This window comes from Phasianus colchicus, chromosome 6 (assembly GCF_987193195.1).
Source record: "Phasianus colchicus chromosome 6, bPhaCol1.hap1.1, whole genome shotgun sequence".
Lineage (NCBI taxonomy): Eukaryota > Metazoa > Chordata > Aves > Galliformes > Phasianidae > Phasianus > Phasianus colchicus.
This window is the reverse complement of record NC_143441.1, coordinates 44,064,340-44,087,717: the sequence shown is the minus strand read 5'-3', so window position 1 is coordinate 44,087,717 and position 23,378 is coordinate 44,064,340. Positions and strand designations below refer to the sequence as shown.

At 36.3% G+C, this 23,378-nt stretch overlaps 1 protein-coding gene across 5 annotated transcripts in view; it reads right to left on the bottom strand.

The window, feature by feature from the left end:
• Window positions 1–210: 210 nt before the first annotated feature.
• Window positions 211–23,378, bottom strand: part of NCAPG2 (non-SMC condensin II complex subunit G2) — a 40,424-nt gene continuing 17,256 nt past the window's right edge. For 2 of the 5 annotated variants that reach the window (XM_090143137.1, XM_090143135.1), the window contains exons 11-28: window positions 23,190–23,315; window positions 20,807–20,986; window positions 19,789–19,941; window positions 18,046–18,268; window positions 17,454–17,563; window positions 16,810–16,983; window positions 15,615–15,685; window positions 15,164–15,317; window positions 14,804–14,977; window positions 14,253–14,369; window positions 13,983–14,126; window positions 12,815–12,914; window positions 11,988–12,172; window positions 11,097–11,240; window positions 9,862–9,965; window positions 8,906–9,003; window positions 8,376–8,478; window positions 2,158–4,977 (exon numbers count right to left, since the gene is read on the bottom strand). In XM_090143137.1, coding sequence (XP_089999263.1) covers window positions 4,878–4,977; window positions 8,376–8,478; window positions 8,906–9,003; window positions 9,862–9,965; window positions 11,097–11,240; window positions 11,988–12,172; window positions 12,815–12,914; window positions 13,983–14,126; window positions 14,253–14,369; window positions 14,804–14,977; window positions 15,164–15,317; window positions 15,615–15,685; window positions 16,810–16,983; window positions 17,454–17,563; window positions 18,046–18,268; window positions 19,789–19,941; window positions 20,807–20,986; window positions 23,190–23,315 — 2,460 coding nt within the window. In that variant the 3' untranslated portion in view covers window positions 2,158–4,877. The other 3 variants (XR_016467897.1, XM_090143136.1, XM_031615970.2) reach the window with 3 other exon arrangements.

The following is a 23,378-nucleotide window of genomic DNA, read 5'->3' as shown; positions in this document are numbered from 1 at the left end:
CTGGCATTCAGGTGCCATTTTAGGCAATTAGTAAGTAGGAATTGTTATATTAAGAACAAAAAAATGCCAAATCAATATTCTTTATTCATATGACCAGCACAGTTAATATGTTTAATAATTGACCCCACAAGGCAGAAAAGCATATGGTGTCACATGGGCAAAGAACCCAGAAGGAGGCTGGGTAGCTCTGTCCTATCTGTTCCTTGAGGTAGGTGTGTGGCTCTACAGGATTCCTGTGCATTTCCAGCAAGGACTGCTAAAATGTAAAGGCTTAAATAGAAGGCTTTACAGCAAAGCAGCTCTTACTGTAGCATGTAAAAACAATATTAAAACCAGAGCAAGGATTATTACAGGAATCATTACAGGAGGGTGAGGAACTAATTGAACGGAAAAGAGAAATAGATTTGGTTGAAAAAGAATCACTAATGATGTTTTGGAAAGGCACCTTATTTAATACTGTCATTAATGACAATATTATGACATTAATGACCACACGCACACTAAAAGTATTTGTAATTGGCACAAAGTTTGCAGCAGTATGAAAAATAGGACTAGAATGTTACATAGGAAGAATTTAGTAACATTAAATCTGGAGTAACAGAAATCAAAAGGAAAGAAGTGTAAAGTCTTATCTTGGAGAAGTTGTACTTCCAAGAAAGCAATGTGGTTCTCTGCCAAATCAAATGAGATAAAAGCTGGTAACAGTCTCTACTTCCAAGTCATGAGGAGTAATAAGGCAACATCAGTAGAACTGCCACTGGTACTGCCTTGAAAAAACTGCTGACTAACAGAGCAGAAGGTTAATTTCCACTGTTGAAGTTTTATCAGTACTAACTCATGCAATTTCTGCAGCTTCCCTAGGACTATGATGTATTAACCCATGGTTAGAAGATGTAAAGACATGTCTATGCTGAACAATGTAACCTTGTGGGAAAAAAAAAAAACTCCAATGATTTCTGGCTAAATTAAAGCTACAATTGCAACTACATAGCTGCTTAAAGCCTAAGGCTGCGAGTAAGGTTATGCTCAGCCAGGTGGCTGTACAGAGCCCAGGACTAAGAACTCTTGTTATTGGAGGTAGATTAGGAAAAACACATCTAGTTGCTATGGCTTAAGGGAACTGCTGGCTGCTGGGAAAAAGGAAAGGCTACTCCTGAAAGCTGTCCTTGAGCAGCTAATTGTTGAGATAATAGTACCAAGACATGCCATTCTAGCTGGAACAGTCAGCTGTAACTATTGCTGCTCTCAGTACTGCCATGGTAGGAAACTGTAAGTGGTCTCTGTTCACAACAGAAGCAAATCAGGGAATAATAGAAGTTAACTCATGCAGCTTGCATTTTACATCACAGTCCTTATGATATTTCTTTGCTATGTGTTGTCATGGAGTTAACTAGATCAATCTATGCCTGTGACAGGGGGCAGTAGGCCCCTGGCCCCATGAAATGGGAAGAAAGGGAGGAAAAAAACAGTGGCAACAATCTATGGAGGAAAACTTACTTATTTTACTAATTATGATATCGGAATGTAAGATAACACAATATAATACAATCTAATTGAAATTGAGACTAATAAATAAGATAGGAGAGAGAGAGTTCCTGAGACTGAGTCAAACCTGAAAAGCTAGGAATGGCTAGGAAAGCACCCTCCAGCACCCACTGCCAGGCAGTAAGAGACCACCCCACCCGGAAGGGTCAGATCCCATGACTTCCATAATGTATAGAGATAGGTACCTGGAATTGGAGCATTAATGCTTTAATTCCAGTACATGATGTTTTGTTGTGGAATACTGAAAACCAAAAAACATAAAACCATGACAAGTGTTTCATGAGATTAATATGTCTTCAAAATTAGTCTCTCTGATTTTCTTTTCTAAGCCAGAAGACCTCAAAGCACTTAATAGCAGTACACACAATTATGAATGCAAAGTGAATTGCAGCTATCATTAGATTAAACATCAGGTGCAAAACAGATTTATTTTCTTTTTCCTTGGCAAGCTCCAAAGGTTGTGCAGTTGGATCCATACTTGAAGACATATTTTTGTTTTTTTTTGCTTAGGAATAGGTTGAGATCTTCTCCTGGGTTTTCTTCAGCTCATAATTTGAAGCTGTGATAGATGGAAGACTGCTGGGCCTTGTTTGCTCTGTTTTCTGGCTGGGAAACAAACTTTGTTGTCAAAAATGGGACCAAACCCCTAACAAATACAACAAACTAATATACTTAAGATTAATTAAATCATTTAAAGGAATATTTCTTCACTAAATATTTAAACTGGGTATATATGTATGAAGGAGAGAGCTATACGCATGCCATTTACAGGTACAACTTTTAACTAGAAAACTTATTCTTCAAGTAGTTGTACATTAACAGTGACTGCCAAAGCAAATTGCTTGAAGAATATATTAGGATGATGTTATCTTAGTCATATTTCAAACAATTTTATTAATCCAAGTCATCCTCTTGAAAAACTGAACCAATCTCAGTGGATCTGAGAACTATGGAAGTTCTTTGACATCCAGTTTTGATAGTAGAGACAGCCAAATAAACTCTTTTCAGTATCAGTCACCCCATAGCAATACGCAAAGATCAGTGCCTCTCCCCTAGCAGTACTGAAAAGGCACTTTCAATCAATAAGATAAAACACATCTGATGTACAGGTTTCAAAAAACTAATGAAGCTTAAGAAATATACACTTTATTTCTTGAAAACAAGAAAATTGTAAGGATGTAACAATTTGACAAAACTTAGTTTGCAATGAGAACACTGAATAAAATCGGACTGAACTGTTGGAATATTTATGAAGACTCAAGGAGAAAGCATGTGACAGATTTTTGTCACAAGGAATTCAGAGATCAACAGTTGTGTTGCAGAAAGCCAATGGTTTTTCACCTATGAGAGGAGCTGTAACAGAGCTGGATTGGATCCTGAGATCTATAGACCAGCACTGCTGCTACCACAGAACTATTTCAACCCCCTGGAGCATCAGCCACCAGGAAGAGAAAGGTTCACCTTTAAGCTTTCTTTACCCTTCCTGGCAATGTCACCTCCAAGTTCTTTAGAATAAATCTGTATATTTCTGCTGTTGGCAGTTATCTTTTATTTCAGGATTTGGATTACTGGGTCTACAACAGGTAGTCCATCAAAAAAAAAATACAACTCAAAAAGCAGTATTACAGACTGAGGAGAATAAAAAGGCAGTAACTCTTTTAATATGAGCAAATAGTGAAAGACTGAAAAGTAGAAGAAAAACCTACAGTGACTTACATATTCATTAACTAATTTGTATAATCAGAAGATTTAAAAGGTCATTACAGGAACACCTGCCTGTTAGCAGATGTAGAAGAATGAAGGCCAGAGGACACCCAGTTTTTATAAAGATGTTGATAGATAAACAGTTGGCAGACCTACAGCTACCTGCTGTGGCAGCATGTCTTTCTGGCTCAGGCTACCTTTGTGGAGAAAGTAAATTTGGAATTCACTTCTCCATAAGCTGACTTTCCTGTTGCAAAGTCTAACAGTTTATTAAGGATGTGATTATTTTTAAATATCAACATTACAGTTAAATAAGCTTCTACATAGAAGATTGATGCACTACAAGGGTGTCCATTTAGAGAGATGGGGGGGAAGAACACTGTGCACAGATCCTAATCAAGAATTAAGAGTCTGACTTCATTTAGGTAAATTTGCTAATTTCAGTGTCAGCACCACTCAGTAGCACCAGGGATGTCAGTGAGCCATTTGTACAGGCACTAAATGGGAAGCATCCTGCCCTCCTTTGTAGACAACCATTAGATATCCAAGTCTAAGGCAGTCACAGCCATCTTTTCAGTCCCTGCCTGAATCAGTTTTGGGGCTGCCTAGTAGATTTGTTTCTAAAACAGGCAAAAATGTAGCATTGTAACCTTAGACATCTGATTTATATATGCCTCAGTTAAGGCAAAATAACATTCTGCAATCAACACTGTATTAATAGTTGCGAGAGAGCATCTGTTCACATTAAAAAGCTAAACAAGTGGCTTACATGTCTGCATTGCCTGTGGCATTAACTTGTAAAAAGAGCCAAATACAAAGTGATTAAACTTATTTAACTTGAGAGGAAGCTCATGAGATAATTCAGTTCAATCCCCAGCTCAGGCAGGAGTAACTTCAAAATGACACCACACTGGCCAATCAAGTTCTTGTCATCTCCAAGGACAGATCTTGCACTGTCTTTTGGGCACACCTGTTCTTGTTCTGTTTCACTTTCGTCAGGAAAATACTTTCACCTGTCCAGTTTCTCTTGCTGCAACTTGTGTCCACTGCCTTGTGTTTTTATTGATTTGTACTTAAGTCTTTTCATAGTCCTCATCATGTAGGTGAAGACAGCAATGAAATTTCTCTTCTGCTGTGGTATGGAATTTGTCCTGTGCAGGTAGAGGACTTTACATGTGTCAGGGATGAACTCTACAAGATTTGTTTCCTATGTCCATTGGTCAGGCTGCTACTGAGCTGGACAACATTACCCCTCAACTGTTTCAACCGCTGCTCCCAAGGTGGCAGCACCTGGCAACTGACTGAGTTTGTATTTCATTCCCTGCTATAGACTTCTTTTAATGAAAACATTGAACAGCACTGGCAACAACAGTGTGTGCCTTGAGGAATGCCATCAGTATGACTTCATAGCACCATTATTGTTAAAGCCTGAGTGTCAAGGCAGTCCTCCACTCTATATGTAGCTCATCCAGTACAGTCCATCTCTCTCCAACTTGGCCACAAATATATATTTTAAGTCTCTATAAACAGTCTTTCTAAGGCCAGGAAAGTTGACATGCTCTGCTCTTATTTCATCCACAAAAAGGAAGGAAATGTGATTGGCCAAGAAGAATTTGCTCTTTGTGCATTCATGCTGGCAATACCCAAACACCTTGTTGTACTTCATGTGCTTTGACATGAATGGTCTCTGAGAATTTCCCAGGACTGAAGTTATGTGCTGCCTCAATCCTAAAGTATGAGATACAACTATCATTTGTTTGATAAAAACAAAATAGTGATTTTTAATCCCCCCAACCTGATAATTTTATACAAGGCCACCTTCTTAAAGGTCTTTGACAATCTTTAATACTACATGATTTCTATATACACTTCAGTACTTTTTGCCTGCTTTAACTGTACAGAATAGTAGAAAATAAATCTTAACTATTAATAAATTTACAATATATTGTTTAAAAGGAAGTATTATATCTTTCAGATTTTATGACAAAAGCTTCCACATGGTCAAGGATTCAGGAGTTCATCCAAAATTTTCTGAGATGATTCATACAGAATTCTGAAACAGCATAAAACAAGGCATAACACAGTTAGACAGCTGAAATCAGTCCTTAGCTACTTGATTGCAAGAGTACAGCTAGATCTTTGTACCCCATTTCTTTGGCAACTTATTCCATTAAAAAATTAGATATCCCTTAACAAAATCACTTCTGAAACAGCTGCTTTTCTTCAACTCATTTATTTTTCTGCTGACCATTTCTAGCTATATTTTACAACAAATCACTTTAATTTACTAAACCAATTCAAGTATGTTTGCAATTATCTCAACATTTATACAAATTGAGAAGCATTTTTACTCTTTTTTAAACAGAAATAGTCAAATCCTTCACCGCTACTTCGTTCTAAGCACTTTTCATTTTTCTGTTCCCCCTCATTCTTCTCTCTTTGTAATTTTTCTCCTCATTTTTTTTTTTCCCCTAAGCCTCAGCATTCTGTTTTTTCCTTACCCATATTAGTCACTTTTTCTCTTGTTTCACATTGCTCCTAAACAGCCTTAAAAGTCAGCTATGGAACTTCCATTTGGAAGGTGCTCTATTTTCTTACATTCCCTGAAATTTCACTCACAGGGGTGCCTTTGTAGCTGCATTCTAACACAACTTCTTCTAGTAATGCTCCACAATGCCCTATGAAGACAGAAGGACTTTGCTCTTCTGCCAAAACATTATTTCAGTGTTAACCACTATAAACTTTATCCTTCATGCTACTTTATTATCATTGTTACAGACTTATACTCAAGAAGCAAGATTAGTTAGATATTTATCACAAAGAGGCAGGGCACTCATTAAGCAAGACATACAACAGGTAAAGCAGCATATTGCTCATCAGATCATCCAAAATTCCTACAGCCATGGTGGTGTCACATTTCTCCTTTAAAATGCTAATAGCCTTTGATGTCAAGAAATGCTACTTTTCTGATATGTAGCAGACAACTCATACACAAAATTTGTATTATGGAACAGTGCAAGAATCATTATTCATAGATGCAATGAGAGTGCAAAAAGGAGACTGGGAAGCTAGCTAAGTGATAATACTAAAGAAAAATGTTCATTTCTCATTTGTTCAGTTTAAATCCTAGCACCCATATACTGAGATGCTAATTAAAGTAATCACAGAATACAAAAAAAAGAGTATTATTTCAAATTACATTTGTTTCAAAGAGCACAGAACACTTTTCTCCAGCTTCCAAATCACTGCACTGGCAGCTTTATTAGCATTTTTCTTTTTGGCTAGAAATAAATACCTGTGTTTTATAAAGTAAATTAGTGTGTGTGCTATTACTCTTGAGGAAATTCTCTCAATATACAATATGCTGTCCAGAATTTTAAAGTGCACTGAACAGCAATTTTAGACCCACAGGGCCTTCTTAAACTGCTAGCTCAGCTGAGGAAGGAAGACTAATTTATAATGAAAAGTTTTGCTTCTAAATGAGTGTAACAATTCCTTGCTTAACGACAGCACGTTAAGTACTCCACCAGACAGGTTTTCACCTATTTCTTTTTTCATTAATATGTAATAGATTACTTCTAAGTTTAAGATGTTGGTGCAGAATGTCAGGTCTCTTGGGAAATTAAAGCATCTCACCATTTCCTAGTATATCTGGGCATTAAATAAAGCAATCCACCAAAGTAACTACGACATAATAGAAGAAAGTAGTAATATTATGAATACTATGAAGTGTTAGTTAAAACACAGCAATAAGTTTTAGCATCAGTGCAACAGCACGTGTTTGTAGCGTCGTGCACACACTAACCATCAAACATCTAAGTTGCAGCATTCCACAATTCATATTTTTAGGTTTGATAAGCAAAGTGGGAAAACACAATCGTAACAAGTTTACAAAGAGCAGTGCATGTTTCAGACTGTATAACCCCACTTAATTATACATGAGCACCGTGTGATAGAGTACTAAAAATGGCACGTAGGCAAACACTACAGGCCCAGTCTGTTCAACTATAAAGTCTATCTAAGAAAGCACAAACACTATAAATTAATCCTAGCAAACCTCATCATTGAAGAACTTTCTCCTGCCCTTTACCAACATGAATTTGTTTACTTTCTGGAGATAGGGGTAAAAAAGAAAATAAAGAAAGAACCACCACCAACCCAACATATTTGTGGGTATTCTTACTGTACAATTATAATTCTCACAAATTCAAAAGCTAGATCAGAGCTTTGCAGAATTTTCTGATATCACAGTGTAATTCACATTCTTGTTATAAGCACTTCCCATCATCATGTTTGTATTCATAAGCTCACGATTTTATCTGCAGCTGGCTTTTTATGATAAGGCAGCCATTCATACATCACAAAACTAATCACTGTGTAGTATCTTACGCTCTTTGCCTGCCCCAACTTCTAGGCTGGGGCAGAGAGGTTCACATACATTCATAAAGCAATTATCTGTTCTTACTGAAATTTATAGTTGGTAGTGCACTCAAGTGGCAGCAATTATTCATTCTCATGTGCCTATTTATTTAATCATGTTAAGATATGCTTTAAATTCTCACCTTTTTCTTGATTAAAATAATTGCAAACTGAATCACAATACTCTGCTTCTAGCCTTTCCTTTCCAGTATATAATTATCATTTTAAAGAAACATTTTGGTGTAACACATGGTAACCCAGCATTATATAACTTCTTATAAGTTATTAAAAAAATTGTTAATTTTTGCTTGATTTTGTTTCTAAGGTAGGTCTCAAGCAAAAGAACTTTGTTCTCAGTTCAACAACTAGCTAAAACAAGATCCCAAGCAGCAGTCACTACTGAGAAGTCTTGTCAGTACTGCAAAATATGGGATTAAGTCATAACACATTTAAATTAAATGCTCCTCCCCCTTCACCCCCCAAAAAAACAAAACTAAACATACGTAAAGATTACATACAAATCACAACAAACACATGGGTAGGAAATTTAATACTGTGCTGAACTTAGTGTCTCACAAGTTTTTTACCCCATTTTAAAATCATTGTGTGATCATGTGTGATCATTCAGAATGCTTCAGCTGTATTATAGAGCACAACAGAAAGGGTACAAGAGAGGTTAGTGTTCATTTCCCCCTTATCAAATTTACCTTTCAGTACTGCTAGATTCTTCTGTGGCAGCTTCCTTGTATGTAATAAGCTTTCTCTGAATGACAGGTGCAACATCTTTTACAAGTGATGTTTTGTGCTTACCTATTTCAAATAGGATTATGTTAAAACGTTGGACAAAAATAATGCTAACCAAAATAAAAGAAAGCAAACCCAAAAACCTTTTGCACATTTTCATAGTGTCTTTTAAAAAGACAAAAAAACACCCCACAACACTACTTTAAAAGATTAGATTTGACTAGATTTTCACTGCCCTAGATTAATTACTGTGTGTTTCAGCAAAGCAATCATAGAGATGGACTCCATGAGTTAGCAGTTGTATTTTCCAACTCACTACAGAACTTGTTAAGTCCAAAGCTTAACACCCTCATGTATAAGTGATATGCCTTCGTACCTGCTGAATTGGCTTTTTAAATTATACCAGCAATAAATAAATTAAAAAGTCTATAGTACTATATTTATATATATATACACACAGACATATATGTAGTACAAAATTAGTTTGACTGACCTTTAATTACAATCAAAGTGCAGACCACAGATGTAAGATTAAAAATCCCTTCAATTTCTTCAGATAGAATGCATTCCAATAATTCGTTTAAAAATGACCTAAGAAAAAAATAACATAAATATACTTTCTAAATCATGTTTATTTCAAAATAGAACAGGACAGAACAAGCTTGTGATTATACTACATTGCCAACACAGCTTCAAAGATACCACGTAGGGCAAAGGTGTGCTTATGGGGTGATGGAGAACTGCAGGCTTCTTGTGGGACTGTGAGCGTGTCTCAGTTCATATATTGCTGGGGAAGAAAGTAAAACGTTTTCCCATAGAATAAGTAGCTTTTCTGAGAAATTAAGAGTTTGTGGAGTATTTTGGGAAGAACAGTCTGAAAAAAAATACTGTAACCACTGGAATGTAATTAGTACGATTTATGGTGAACTTTCTAAAATCAATTTATAGTGAAGTTTAAAATACATTATATGACTCCAGTGGATTGCCAGTAACAACTCAGGCCCTTAAATCTAATGCTACTTGTAGCTCAATTAGAACCTAGAGTTTAATTAACATTTTGTTCTAAAGTGTGTATGTCATAAAAATTAAATTGGAAGTGTTTCCAATTAAAAAAAACAGTGAAGAACTCTTCTATCAAAATATAGGACTTGAAAAAGGTTTTGAATTTTATACAGTCGTTCTTTCCTATGAATGAAAAGAGGAAAGTCTGATTAAAGACCTCAGTTAGATGAATAGTCTTGTAAATAAGCACTGTCAGATGTTTAAAAAAAAAAAAGGAAAAACTCACCAGTCAGTATCTCCCAGATTATGATGATGCAAATGAATTTAATAAGAAATTTCAGTTTTTCAAAATATATTTGAATTGAGAAATTAAAATATTGAATATACATAAGCTGTTGTATTCTATGTTATTAACAACCTTGGACAACTTAATGAAGAAACATTTACCTGACCACATTAACAGATTTCATAATTATTGCCATTAAGCTGCTTGAAAGAAGTGGAAGGTCTGAAACTGTCCTTGGTATGGTGAGAGCTTTTTCACTGGAAGCCTAACGAAGAAACAGTCAGTAACTTCACACATATGCAGAAAACATCCAGGCAAATCTATACTGCAGTAATTACACTAAACAAGGACCTATCCTTAAATAATTAGAAGACAACATTCCCATGCATTGTTTGAACACCTTAAATCAATTGTGCAGTGTCCAAAATAACGAAAAATAAAATTTGAAAGGCTAAAACTGAACCATGTAAGCAGCATCGTGGGAAACAGCCTCCACAGTTTGCCTGAGTACAAGTTTATGACTGGTCACTATTTATAAACACAGCATACTGAACAAATAAATATCCTTTGTGTCTTCATGTTTAAGTATATACCACAATTTCTTAAACTTAGATGCCAGTGATTCCTTAGGCTAAGTCTTTTTGAATCAAATTCTGAATAGTATGGCAAGTATTTAGTTAGAATGCAAGTTCTGATTTACTCAAACAAAAGCTGCACATATCTGTACAGCAAAATACAGAATTCATTCTCTTTTTTCAATTGGAAGGCACACGTCAAGCCACCTCCTGGAAAGCAAGGCTGGAAAGAAGCTTTTTCTGACAGAGCCCATAATGGTTGTTTAGAAGGACAAGTGCCATAACCACAAATGATCCTTCTTCCTCCTCCTTTCCATGAACTTTGATTGCTGAGCACATTATCACTCTGAAGCGTGCCTGTAGTCAGTCAGTGTCAGCTGCCTTGGCTGAGGGAGTACTGTGCAAACACTGCTTACCAACAGCCAAAACTTGCTGGTGTACCACCAATACTGTTTTAAAGTCAAATGCAAACCACTGCAGCATACAGGCTGCTATGAAAGAAGTTAACTCCTCCAAAGCCAGACCCAGTACAAATACATACACAAAGAACTTCTCAAAAAAGACCATGTCATTCACCCCTCAACACTCTTCTAAAATTTTCTGCAAGAATCAGATACTGAACAAAGTATCAGGACAGGCATCTTACGGTGTTTGTAAACCCGAGAGATGCATTTTAAGATCAAATGATGGCAAATAAAACATCCTATTTGTTCCATGCCATAACACAAAAAATCTTCATCTGCAGTAGGAAAAACACATTTTCTGAACGCAGCTTTCTACTTCCAATATAACCTTTAAAAAGCAATCAGCATTAACTTTACCTCCTGTAGCGCATACTTTATCTCTGCCAGTATTGCAGCTAGGAGAGTGGAGAACACGCTCTGGTGAACTGCTGGGCAAAGTGAATGCCAGCATTGGACTGCATGTAAGAAATCTCCAAGAGGTGTTTGAATAGACTGAATCAACTGAAAGCAAAGACAAACAGATCAGCTGCTTGAGATTGCATGAAAACAATTAAAATATTTCAGCAAACCACTGTCTGCAGAGAAGTGCAGATGACACCCTGAAAGTCACTGTGGTTTTCTGTTCACTTGGGATCAGGAGGGAAATCGGTAACAAAGATCAAAAGTCTACTCACAAGTTTCAGAAAAAAAGCAAACAAAACAATGACTGAAGAAGAAAAAACCGCCTGTATTTCAAGAGTGCTAATAAGCAGATCATATTTTCCACTGTGATCTGTCTATAAAACTCAAGAAGCTGAATTTTCTGTGAAGATAGGATGGTCTGATATAGTTCAAGTTGAAACAATCATAAAATAGCCATAATTTCTCATCTCTCCCAAGATCAGAGTATCTATGACCAAAACTTTTGTTCAGGGTTGAGTCCATTTTCACTGACAAGAAGGTTAATAGTGTATCTAACCTAAGACCTAACCCAGAGTGCCAGGGTAGGTCATTGGTACAGTAGATCATTCATAGCGTAGATCACTGGCAACATAACTGTTCTCTGGATTACTAGCAATTCTGTCACAAGACCAACAGTGGTTAAAAAAAAAAAACATTGGAGATGGGGAAACACATTAATATTAGAAAAACTTACTGAAAATGTAAATCAGATGCTGAATGGAGTAACAACTTCAAAGCGTTACATCATGTTGCATTTGAGTGAAAGTATGGATTCATGTGCACAGGTAGTGATGTTAAGAGTAATACCTGAATCCCTTCTCCACACTGTTCCTTGATTCTACTTGCAACACATTCCAAAACCTTCTGGAAGGTGGTCTGTACAGCATGGAGGACGTTGGCTACTTCATCCACCTCAGTGCTCTGAGTCAGAGAAGCTTCAGTAATTTCTTTTAGTGCACACAACAGCACTGGTGCACAAAAGGCACCCCTGGCTATAGAGATAAATACCACGACTTACACTCTGAAATGAGAGATTCTTTAGATACAAATTTAAAACTAACTTACCACAAACAGCTATATTTTCCTAGATGATGCGTTTCTGAGCACCTTCAGCTAAATTTTCTATGTATTTCAATTAGTATTTAATTAAGTATAAATCCAGTGTTTCTTCAAAAAATTCTTGAAGTATACGGAATAAAACTGTATATTTTGTGAGGAACTAAGCTTTAATCCTGTCTCTGCTGTCAACTTAACTTTCCAAATGTGAGCCAAATTTAAATTGCACTACAATTTTGTCTCTTAAGATAGAGATATATGTACACAAAGTCAGTGTGCACAAATATTTATGTACATATACTACTGTGTGATATACCAATATTTAACAGGAATTTAACAGCAAGGAAAAACCATTAGTTACCAACAATGATAAGATGATGGACATCTCCTCTGCTTGTTTTCAACTTGCAGAAAAGCTGTTGTTACTTCTCAGCATATTAATGATATTAGCATCAACTAAAAAGCAGTGTTTATGAGAAAGAGATTCCACAATGCAAAAAATTAACAGGTCTGTTAATATAAAAAATGTGCCACCTAATTGTGTTTGGGAATATTGATGTTAGCACTACACTTTGTACCTGTTTGTATAACTGAAAGTGCCACATCTAAAAAGTACAGTTGAAACTTGACACTTCCGAGACCAACCATTACGACGTCTTTGCAGACTGACAGATAGGCCTAGAAAAGAGATGCAGAAATAAATCAGAAAAAAAAACCAAACATTATTATATAAAGCAACACTTCAGTAGTAGCGAGAAGTAATAAAAATATGAAATCAAAGGAACCATTTCATTATCTTTTTTTTAACCAGCCTGCATCTACGAGTTGGGCCATTCAGAGACACAGACTGTGATTAAAGTTTGTCCGAATTTTCCCCTTGACTAAAATTTGAAAAGACCCACAGCTCAGTGGTAAAATTACACTTGGTTAAGCGATACATAAGGGAAATACAACAGAAGACAATTAAAAAATTGCTTAAGCATTACCTAATCACATGCTTTCTGCGTATCTGCTAACAAGAAGCATTATTACAGACTCACAAAGCAGAATGTCAGATAGTTATCAAATAATAAAATAGATAGTTCTGTAGTTATCAATACTTTCATTTTCAATTTCTATTCAGACCTGGGAAATTCATCAAACACGTTCTAGAAATGCTGGTACATATTCTTTATTTTGTGTCTTGTCCTTTCATAAGACTGAATTCTATGAGTGCCAACTTTTGACAAATAGCCAGAATTGCAGTGTGTGTGCCAATTATTTCATTTTGAAAAGGGACAATAGCTTATTAAACACACAATTAACCTGTCCCAAGAACGACTATAGCACTTAACACCTCTTTGCAGCCTTCAAAAAGTCATTTGGCTTCAGCAGTGCAACTCCAAGTCAGTAAAAGACTCACTTCCCCACTAATAAATTCCCAGACAACTCCCACTCTCTCACTCTGCTGACTTCCATTGATGTTTTCTGGTACTCAGCACCAGAAAGAAATATGCTGAATTTCTCAGGGTATAATTCTACCTGTTTCTTCTGGGAAAGCAGGAAGGAAAGGAAAGAAGGAAGCAAAGCAAGCCAATGATTAGATTTAAATCCCCTCTTCCACAGTAACATGACCTTTCCAGGCTTCCAAATCATCCTCCACACTGCACTGGGCATTTTGGATAACAATGTTTGAAGACCTGAAATTTACATATACCACTTATTTGGCTGGAGGCAGTTTGATTTATGGGAGAAGAGACCTCTAACCTGGATAATTAATTCAGGAACTTTACTCTGTTTTGAAATTCCATCCTCTTGTTCAGTTGCTAGTATAAAAGGTAAAACATGACTTTCTACCCAAGCCCCTGTCTCCTGCAGATGTGACAGATAATCTTTTCCTTCTTCAGAAAACTGGAAAACAAAAATAGAAGTTTATAAACGTTTAGAAGTTTATAAACATTTGAATTCCAGTTCTTCTGGAATTTCCTTATACTGTCAGCTTTAACTTTTGCTTATAGTGAAGAACTCTGAACATACCTTGTTTTGAAGATGAATACTCAACCTGCAACACAGGCTGAAGGCTCTTAAGCCAGTTCCTTGATTGCAGCTACCACGATTTGTATCAGCTGTTTTCAGAACTGAGCCAAGAATCTCCTGAAATACCGAAGTTGATATTTATATTTGCCAGAAAAACCTTTCAAAAAAAGTTTTGTTGTCTTTTTCTCAACACTTTCAAAGAGAAGATTTTAAAATAAGGTAAAAAAAAAGACAAAACCAAGAAGCATCATTTCAATTATTTTCATTTTGGAATGCTGGAACCGATTTTCAAACTATTCCTTACATGTACATTCTGAAAGTCAGGTTCCTTAAAAATGCTCAAAAAATTAGAGGCACCTAAAAGTGAAAAAGCAATTAAAATTTGCTACCAGTAAACAATTCTGAGCTAATACACTTCCAGTTTACAATATTTCTCTGAAGTAGAAGGGGAAGCAGCTGTAAAACCTACTTATGTATTCAGAGTTCAATGTAAGGCAATCTATCATATGATGCACTCTTTTATAAGCGTTGCCTGTGGTAAGGACAACTACCTTAGCAGCACTGAGAACTTTCAGAAGATGGTTCAGTTTCTTTTTAGGAACAGAGAGTAGGCAACCACGATTAACAGGATGAGTCAATAAATATTCAATGTAATCAAGTGCTAATTCTGGCTTCGATTCATGTGTCACGTGGATTCGTACTCGCCGTTCCGATGTTTTAACATTCTAAAGGAGAAAGCAGCACAACATTAGTAAGGTACTGTTAGTATTTTACAATTTTTTAAGTGTAAAATTCCAAGGAAAATACAGCATGAAAGAAGCTGCTCCTTAAAGAAAAAATAAAATTAAAAAAACTAATAACAAGGGAACAATGCAGTTATGTAATCTAACAATTCCTTGACACCTGCATACCTTTCTTGGGGTTAGCATGTCTGACAACCAGTCACAAGCCAGTTCCAACACATGACCCACTTGACCCCAGCGACACATACAGTCTATCAGGGTGGAGTATTTGCTTTGGTCAGCTCCACTGTCAATGTTTCTGAGTTTGGAGATCACACCACAGCTTAGATTAAAAAGAAAAAAAGGAAGGAAAAAGATGTGTTAACTTCACATTCATTATTGTAGAAATTAGCCAAAGACAATCAACTGATATACTACCAAAAGAGACACACAGGTGGTTCAAAGATATGTTTACACCACACAGATTTTATTAACTCAGTAGGTTTATTTAGATTATTTTACCCAAGTTTACCCAAATTATCCAATTTATCAAAACGGGCATTTAAAATGTCAGCTTGGGAAAAAATTAACAAAAACAGTCAACGAGTGTCACCCACATTTTTGGATCTAAAAATAGTACCTGAAAGTAGGAATAGCAGCAGGGGGCATAAAGGATGCCAGAATAACCAATGGAGTTATGCAACGGTCATCCTATAAAAAAAAGTGCACTGTAATGATGTACACATACAGACATCATGCAAAATTTAAGAAATAGCTTAAAGTATGATTAAATTATAGCAATTTAAGCATTTCTTTCTTTTCACTAGAAATGGAAGTAGAAAAAAATCACATGGCTTACAATCTGCAACTAAGATATGTAACATAGAAATGCACCAGAAGTTGTTACAACATCAAAATATGAGGCACAGAAACTGACCTGTGTGACAAACTATTTAGAAACAAAATGATTATTCATTTAGACATCTAAAGAGCTGAAATCTTTTAAAGATGATTTTTAAAATAACCTGTAGTCTCCTAGAAAATTAGCTCCTAATGACAGATTGTTTTAGATGCAAGCTGCTCAGTCACTGTAAGAGTATCACTCAAGAGCTAGGCTACCTAAGGCTGGATGTCGTGCCTGCTCACCAGAACTTTAGAGAAGGGACATTACATCCTCTACCAAAAAGAAAGTTTGGAATGTCTTTGACAAATCCAAATGTTTTCAGGGTAGAAAGAGTATTTGGTAGATCTGTACTGCAGAATATTATGTAGAAATGAACAGCTTTTCACTCTGATTATCTAAAGCTGGTTTGAATGTTGTTAAGTAGCCAGAATCAAAAGACTGTTAGAGAGTAGAATGCAATTATCAGAAGACAATCACAAGAAAATAACAAAGGAGCCTCAGCTGTTTCAGCTGTTCCAGCAGCTGAAGAGAAACTGGATCATAATAGTAAGTGATGGTGGTGAAAGGGCCTGGAGGAAGGAAGTACAAAAAGATGTGGACTCTCATCTACAAAAAGAGTATTTTGCAGTGGCACATTTTCAGTGACTAATTTTCAAAAGATTAACAACTTCAAGAACAGAATAGTCCTACAAAAAGCAATAAAAGCAGAACAACTTATTGCATAAGTATCTGTGTTAACAATTGATTCATCAGATTCTGGGACTGGAGGATGGCTTTTCTCACTGATGCAATTTCTAGGAACTTGCTATTGTTTGCAGCAACAAAACATACTTAATACCATGAAAATAGATAAGACACAACAGATAACATGAGAGGGAAATACTACAGCAGTGACAGAAAAAATCTAAGTTTAAATCTAGGCTTTCTTTACCTTAAATACTTTTAAATACTCAGGAAGTACAGAAGCAAATTTTCTGATGGTGTAATCTTTGGCATCTTCATTGTGATCCAATGCTTTGTGAATACTTCTCCAGAGAATCACTGTAATCTCCAATAAACTCGCCATGCTGGCCACGTCATTTATTGACAACACATCATTCAACACCTGAAATACAAACACAGATGATATTACCTATTATGTTCTAATAAACAAATTTACATTAAAATAAAGTTTCAAAACACTGAAAATTCTTACATTAGTTTCACAGGAGTGTTGTGCTTACTGTAAAGCATCAACTCCACGATTCATTCACATTAAGCCATACATAACTTGAGACATCCCGCTACATTATATTTTTTAAATACTTCATTGCAAAATCAAACAAATGTAATAAAGAGTGAAATGAGAGAAATATTCATTTTAAGTATGCTCCACATGCCTTCTAGCTTATTGTGTGCTGCATGAAATTTCTAGTATTTCAGGGCATGAAAATGCCACAGTAGTGGTTTTCCCCTTCCAACTCCACAGATGTCCAAATGCTTTCCTTCAGATTTCTCTCACACCATTAACTGCCTATATCTGAAATCTAGCACCACAAACATTACCAGAACTTATCATAAAATGGCATTTCTTACACTTAGGTTCTCCTTTTCACCTTCATCTTCACCATCATCATCAAAACTCTCTTTCACTGCTTTCTGGATGCAGGCATTCAAGCAGCGCCGAATAGTTAGCATCAATTTAGCTACATTTAAATATGATAAGAATAAATCAGATGTTTACTATTTCTTAAGAACGTCATTAGTAAATGCTTCTAAGTATAATGTTAGCCATTCTGAAGAGCAGGCAACAGAAGCAGAAGTAGCTAGAAAAAAACATACCACATTTCCTGGTAAATGAAAATGGAAAAATGGACAAATGTTTTATACATTTAAAGAAGAAGACGACACAGCCAACTTCATCATCAGATTCTATAACTCCATTGTTAAAAACGTCTATTCAAAGAAAGAAAGAAATCAAAGCAGGATCAGAGGAAGCTTCTACAGTTACTACATCTGTCTGGCACAGCTATTATTTTCACGAACTATACCCAGTAACATATCTCTTCTAATGTGCATCCCAACTACTTGTAATAGGCAGCAATCTAACCATTGTGTTCCCTAATGCCGAGCTAATCTTGCTTAGTTTTCATTTTCTATAGAAGACTCAAAATGTTTTGTACTTTACCTATATTGGTGGGAGCAGTATACTCATAAGCATATTGATAAAACTTTCTAGCTGCTGCTGAATTCATCTGGATCAAGGTGACACAGCGCTCACACCACACATCCTCAGGCTGGTTCACGGGCAGGAAGGAGTTGAACAAGAGATTGACTATGCGCCGCGACACGGGCCGCGAATCAACCTCGAGGCGAGCCAGAAGATGCTCCATGGGACAGATCTTCCAGAACTTGAAAAAGTGAGTAAAGATATTAATGGAATTAAATAGATGGAGCACGTTTACAGTTCTCCACGCATCAAGTCTCAACAAATACCAATAGATTACAGAAAAGCAGGTGCGTTTTACGTTTTACAGAAATACCAGTATGTACTTGAAGTCCCATATTCCTGTAACAGTGCTACTTTACTGTCCTGATGTGCTTCTAACTCACCTGGTATCTATGAGAGACCACTGACATTCTGGTTAGGAGAACTTCAGCTCAACATATCTGCAGTGCTAAATGTAACTAGATGATCACTTTTCAACCCAGGCCATTCTATGCTTCTGTGATTCTATGATTATTAAAATTCTTATCCTAAACCTGAAATTGTATACAAAAAGTTGGAAGCCCTCAATTCTGAAGTGGCTTCTTATATATAAACTCAGAATGCAAGATAAAAAAAAATCGGGAAGTGCTAGGGGTAATCTTGTGCAATATAACATACTTAAGTTGCTGTGATCAAAGGTGGAAGGCATGCATTTGGCAAGCAGCTAATTCTCTCATTAGGGATAGATGAGATCCTTCAGCACTGAAGTCTTAAAATCTGACCAACAAATCATTTATTCCAAGTTTAATTCTCTCATGAACAACAGAGAACTGTACATGTCCTGTGCAAATTCACTATACAAAATCACAAGATAAGCACGTCATGGTAACCAGGCTCAGCAAAAGACAAAACCATCATTGAAATAAAATATAAAATTTAAATTAGCAAACCATTAACAGCAAAGAGTAGAGAAAGAAGTCAAAGGAGCTGTAACGCCTAAGGCTGGCCAGTATCACCCTAAACAAGAATCCACAGCAGAAAATAAAGTTTTTTTTAAAATCGCTATGAAAGAAATGAAAATGCTGAAGCACGTGCCCACAGAAAGCAAGTAAAAAATTATAAAAATAGATAAACAAGAGTAAAAAAGCAGTTCAATAAAGATGTTAAGCTTTTCAGAAGGTGACAGTCCTGAGGAGCTGTTTGTCTGACTGTTCTGCCCTGGCATGGCCACCAGAGGGCAAGGAAGACAGAAACATGTTGAGAAAAAGATGCATTGAGTACTTGGTGATCCCAACAACCAGTGAGCAAAAAACCCCAAAGCAGTAAAAAACTGCTTTAAAAAACAGCAGAGAAACTGCTGGACCTAATGCATGCAGTAATAATCCCAAAGTAGTTGAAAATTAAAAAAAAAAGTGAGCAAGAGCAGAACAAGAGTGTAGTTGGCTTAATTAAAAACAAGCTTTCCATCATATCCACCATGTCTTTAAAATCTCTGCCACAACAACATCCATACAAAGTATTATTCCCTATGGTTACCTCAGTGTGCCGAACAACTATGGAAAGGCCACAAGTTCATCAAAGCCAGTCACAATTAAAACATTAAGCATGTGGGGTTTTTTTTTCCCTTTAAGGCTGACTGCAGTAGTCTCAAACATTTGTTTTTAAAATCAGTGCTTTTTTTTTATCTCCTGCCTGCTATCTATCAAGTGCTACTTAACCTACCTTTGCTGCCTTCGTAGCCTTTATTTTCAACAGCATATCTACAAAAGCCACTCGCACCTTCTCTGAATTGTCATGAAGGCTATGTTTAACTGTTGGCAGGAGCTGCTCCAGTAATGGGTGACTTAATTTGTTGTCCAAAGTTATCGGTAGACACTGAGAGAAAAACACAATTAGAATAATTAAAAATATTTAAAGAGTAGATTTGCAAAAAAAACATAGCTAAAAACTGTTGAACTGGGCCATGACACTTCTAAGGTGAACTTCAGCAGGGGCTGACACTACGTCTGCATGCTTTTCCTTTAACTAAAAGTTAACTTTTAGTAAAAGTTGCTTTGAATTTCTAGTGCCCTGCATTCAATGGACTCATTTCAGATGAATATGCTGATATATATGCCGAAGTCACAGTATCTGAGGGCACAATGTAAAGTACCTTTTGTGGTAGCAATACCAGCTCCCCAAACTCTACTAATTTTGGATTAAAAATCAGTCTTTTTTTTTTGCCAAGTTACATTTAGCTCAGCTCTTCCTGTTCATTCAGTATAGATTTCCATAGTGCTATAGAGGAGCAAGAGAGAATTAACATGAAGATAACTCCAAATTAAAAGTGAATCAATACATTTTAAGTGGAAACACAGCATAAGGAGATTCTCTAGGGATGGGTTAAAACCAGTGATACAGAAACGTACCAGAACTCAACTGCATAATGAGCATAACTTCTATTAGCTAAATTTACTCAATTATCAGGTCCAAACAATGCAGAATTTGTATCTAGACTAGAAATGCAAAGTGAATGGGATTCAACAAAGCCAAACAGTCACTACTCTGGAAGACATTTTTTCCTTCCAGTTGTATGAATTCTCTAAAAGGTGTGCAAAATTTGCATGTGCCAGGAACTTCACTGCATAAGTCATTCTGCAGAATAATTACTGTCCTTGACTTTAAGTGGCCTGGAAATCAAAGCTTCATGTAAAAATGTAGAAATGACAATCACAGTTTTACATTCCGATGACAGACTTACTTTAAAAACAGAGCATCGAACATCAGCAGATGTTACATCACATGCCAGCTCTTCAATTAGCTTTTTTAAAAGATCAGCGATAACTGTTGGAGGAATCATCTCCCAGTATTTGGATGTTATCTGACTAACTCCAAGTATCCCTGTAGAGCGGACAACTGGATGAGGATCTTCCAAGAGGCTCTAGAACAAAAGAGCAGTGTGAATAGAAGCGTTATTGTTGATCCGCTGCTATTTGACAATAACCTGTAGTCCAAATAGAATTCCATAATCATAATGCAAATTGTTATGCTATGAGAGAACAACAGTATTGATGCTTTCCCAAGGCATTTTATTATGAAGCGAAGAAGAAAATTTAAATCAGGAACAAAGTTAAGACAATACTGCCCGATTACTTTTTTTAATCTGACCTTTGAAATAGTTTTGACTTGTTTTTAAGATAACTTAATGTAAGTTTTGCACCTGTGACTTAATTAAGAATACTCAGACTTCTATGGACATGAGTTTGCATTGGATACTGTTCATAGATGTTAATATAAAATTTGACATTCAGTTACCTGATGCTTATGTTCATAAAGACGACACTGATGATTTCCAAAACATGTTAGTAAAGAATATACATCCAATCTCATCTATTTAGACTAATTAAAATTTTTTCCAGATTCTTATAATTGTACTTCACTTTAGAACTATTTAGGAATACAGTACTAAACTCGAGGGGAATGTTTACTAATTAAATGTAAAGCTTTCTTCACTAGTCCTAAATAAGGATAAGATCATTACCCATCCGTGCAGTCCATGGGCGCCCAACCTTCTGGCTTGCCTGGGCAGGGCTGCATTGAGTGAAGAGGTATTGTTTTGGGCTGTATATACATAAGGCTCTCCAAAAATAATGCCTTTTATTTATTTCCATGGAAACTACAACAGATACAATGAACACAGTAACTCTGCTTGATAGAGCCAATTCTCAGCAACAAAACAGTATTTTCAGTATAGTAGCTACCATTAGCTGTGTATTTTTGCCAGTGATGAACAGGAGGCTGCATGCCATATTTATCAATACCACACCAGCAGAAGAGACCCACTGATGCTGTCACCACTACTGAAATACACCACTGTACTCACATCTACTGTTTGGTCTCCATAAATGTTTAGGAAACATCAATGAACGTCAATGGGCACAATTTTTTTTCTTTTGCATGGAGGAATTCAGTTCCACCTCTTTGTTTCATACACACTTTCGTGTCAGTTACCATTTTATCAGACTGCCCATCTGTCACACAGCAACAAAATGCAATGGAATATTGGTGAGAAGGTTCTACTTATGCTGCCATACCATCAACATCCACTTCTGATATCGTAGGCCAGCATAATAAAGTAGGAGGCATTACTTTCAAAGCTGTCCTTGTAAAATATATACTACTGAGCAACAACAATAAAGAACAAGTGGGACATGTGATCTTATTTTTGTAAAACTAATGTATCAGTCTGGATCAATGGCAGAGGTTGCGATTGTGATTCTTAGTAAGCTTTCAAGGTGCTCAGAGATCTTTTATGAATTGTTACCCCTCCTGTACCTCTTCTTTGTCCAAAGCTGCTCACAAACCTTTGCCAAAAGCAATGACATCACTAAGGAGGACTGTGAAATGAGGGATATTTTTCTCTGTTAAGAGAGGTCTTACAGAAGTCTAGCAAAAAGATATGATCAAATATTCAAGTTGAATATCTGATTGCAACTCTATTTGTTCCATTTGAAAATTTGCAGGTAATATATGTCAATTGCAAATGGATTTGCAAACATAAATTGATTTTTTTCTTTTTTGGCAATCTTGAAACCTGTTCTCAAATTCCTGTATCAAAACGGAAGACACAGCTGCGTAATTTCTTTCGGTGTTCACAGGACTGTGTTCAGCTGGCAGCTCAAAATGCATACAATTACTTGCCATAAATTGAGTTAGCACTGCACCCTCCTCATACCCTGCATTCAGCCCAGACAATTCCAGTCACACACCAACGTGTGGTTGTTGAGAGTGTTGAGTGCACACCTGGCCACTTAGTGGGGAAGGGCTGCAGCCAGGAAGCAGGCCACACTGTGAGCTGTGCTGGGCCACATGCAGCCCACATGCTAGAAACACCTGACAGAGCTTTCAAAAGTATCTTTCATTCACAGCTCAGTAAAATAGATATCCAATTTTTTCCTTTTCAGATTAAAAAAATGATGTAGCATTGTCTGTTGCCAATGTAGCACAGAAAATTAAAATATTAGTCTATTTTTGCATTTTCTGCATGCCAGGCATACATATGATCCTGAAATTTCATACACTTTAACTATACCAACAGCTTATTTTTAGTTAGCATTCAGCATATTAGCTGCATCAAAACTTACAAAAAGTTCTTCAAACTGTTTCTGAATTTCAGCATCCATCTCTTCAGTGTTAAAACTGGGATCACGTATAGGAAAAGCATCAATAAACAAAAATGCTGCATTTGATCGAACTTCTGAGTTTCTTGCCTGTTACAATGAAGGAAAAATTATTATTTCAGTAAGTACAGACTTAAAGGCAGACCCTACGAA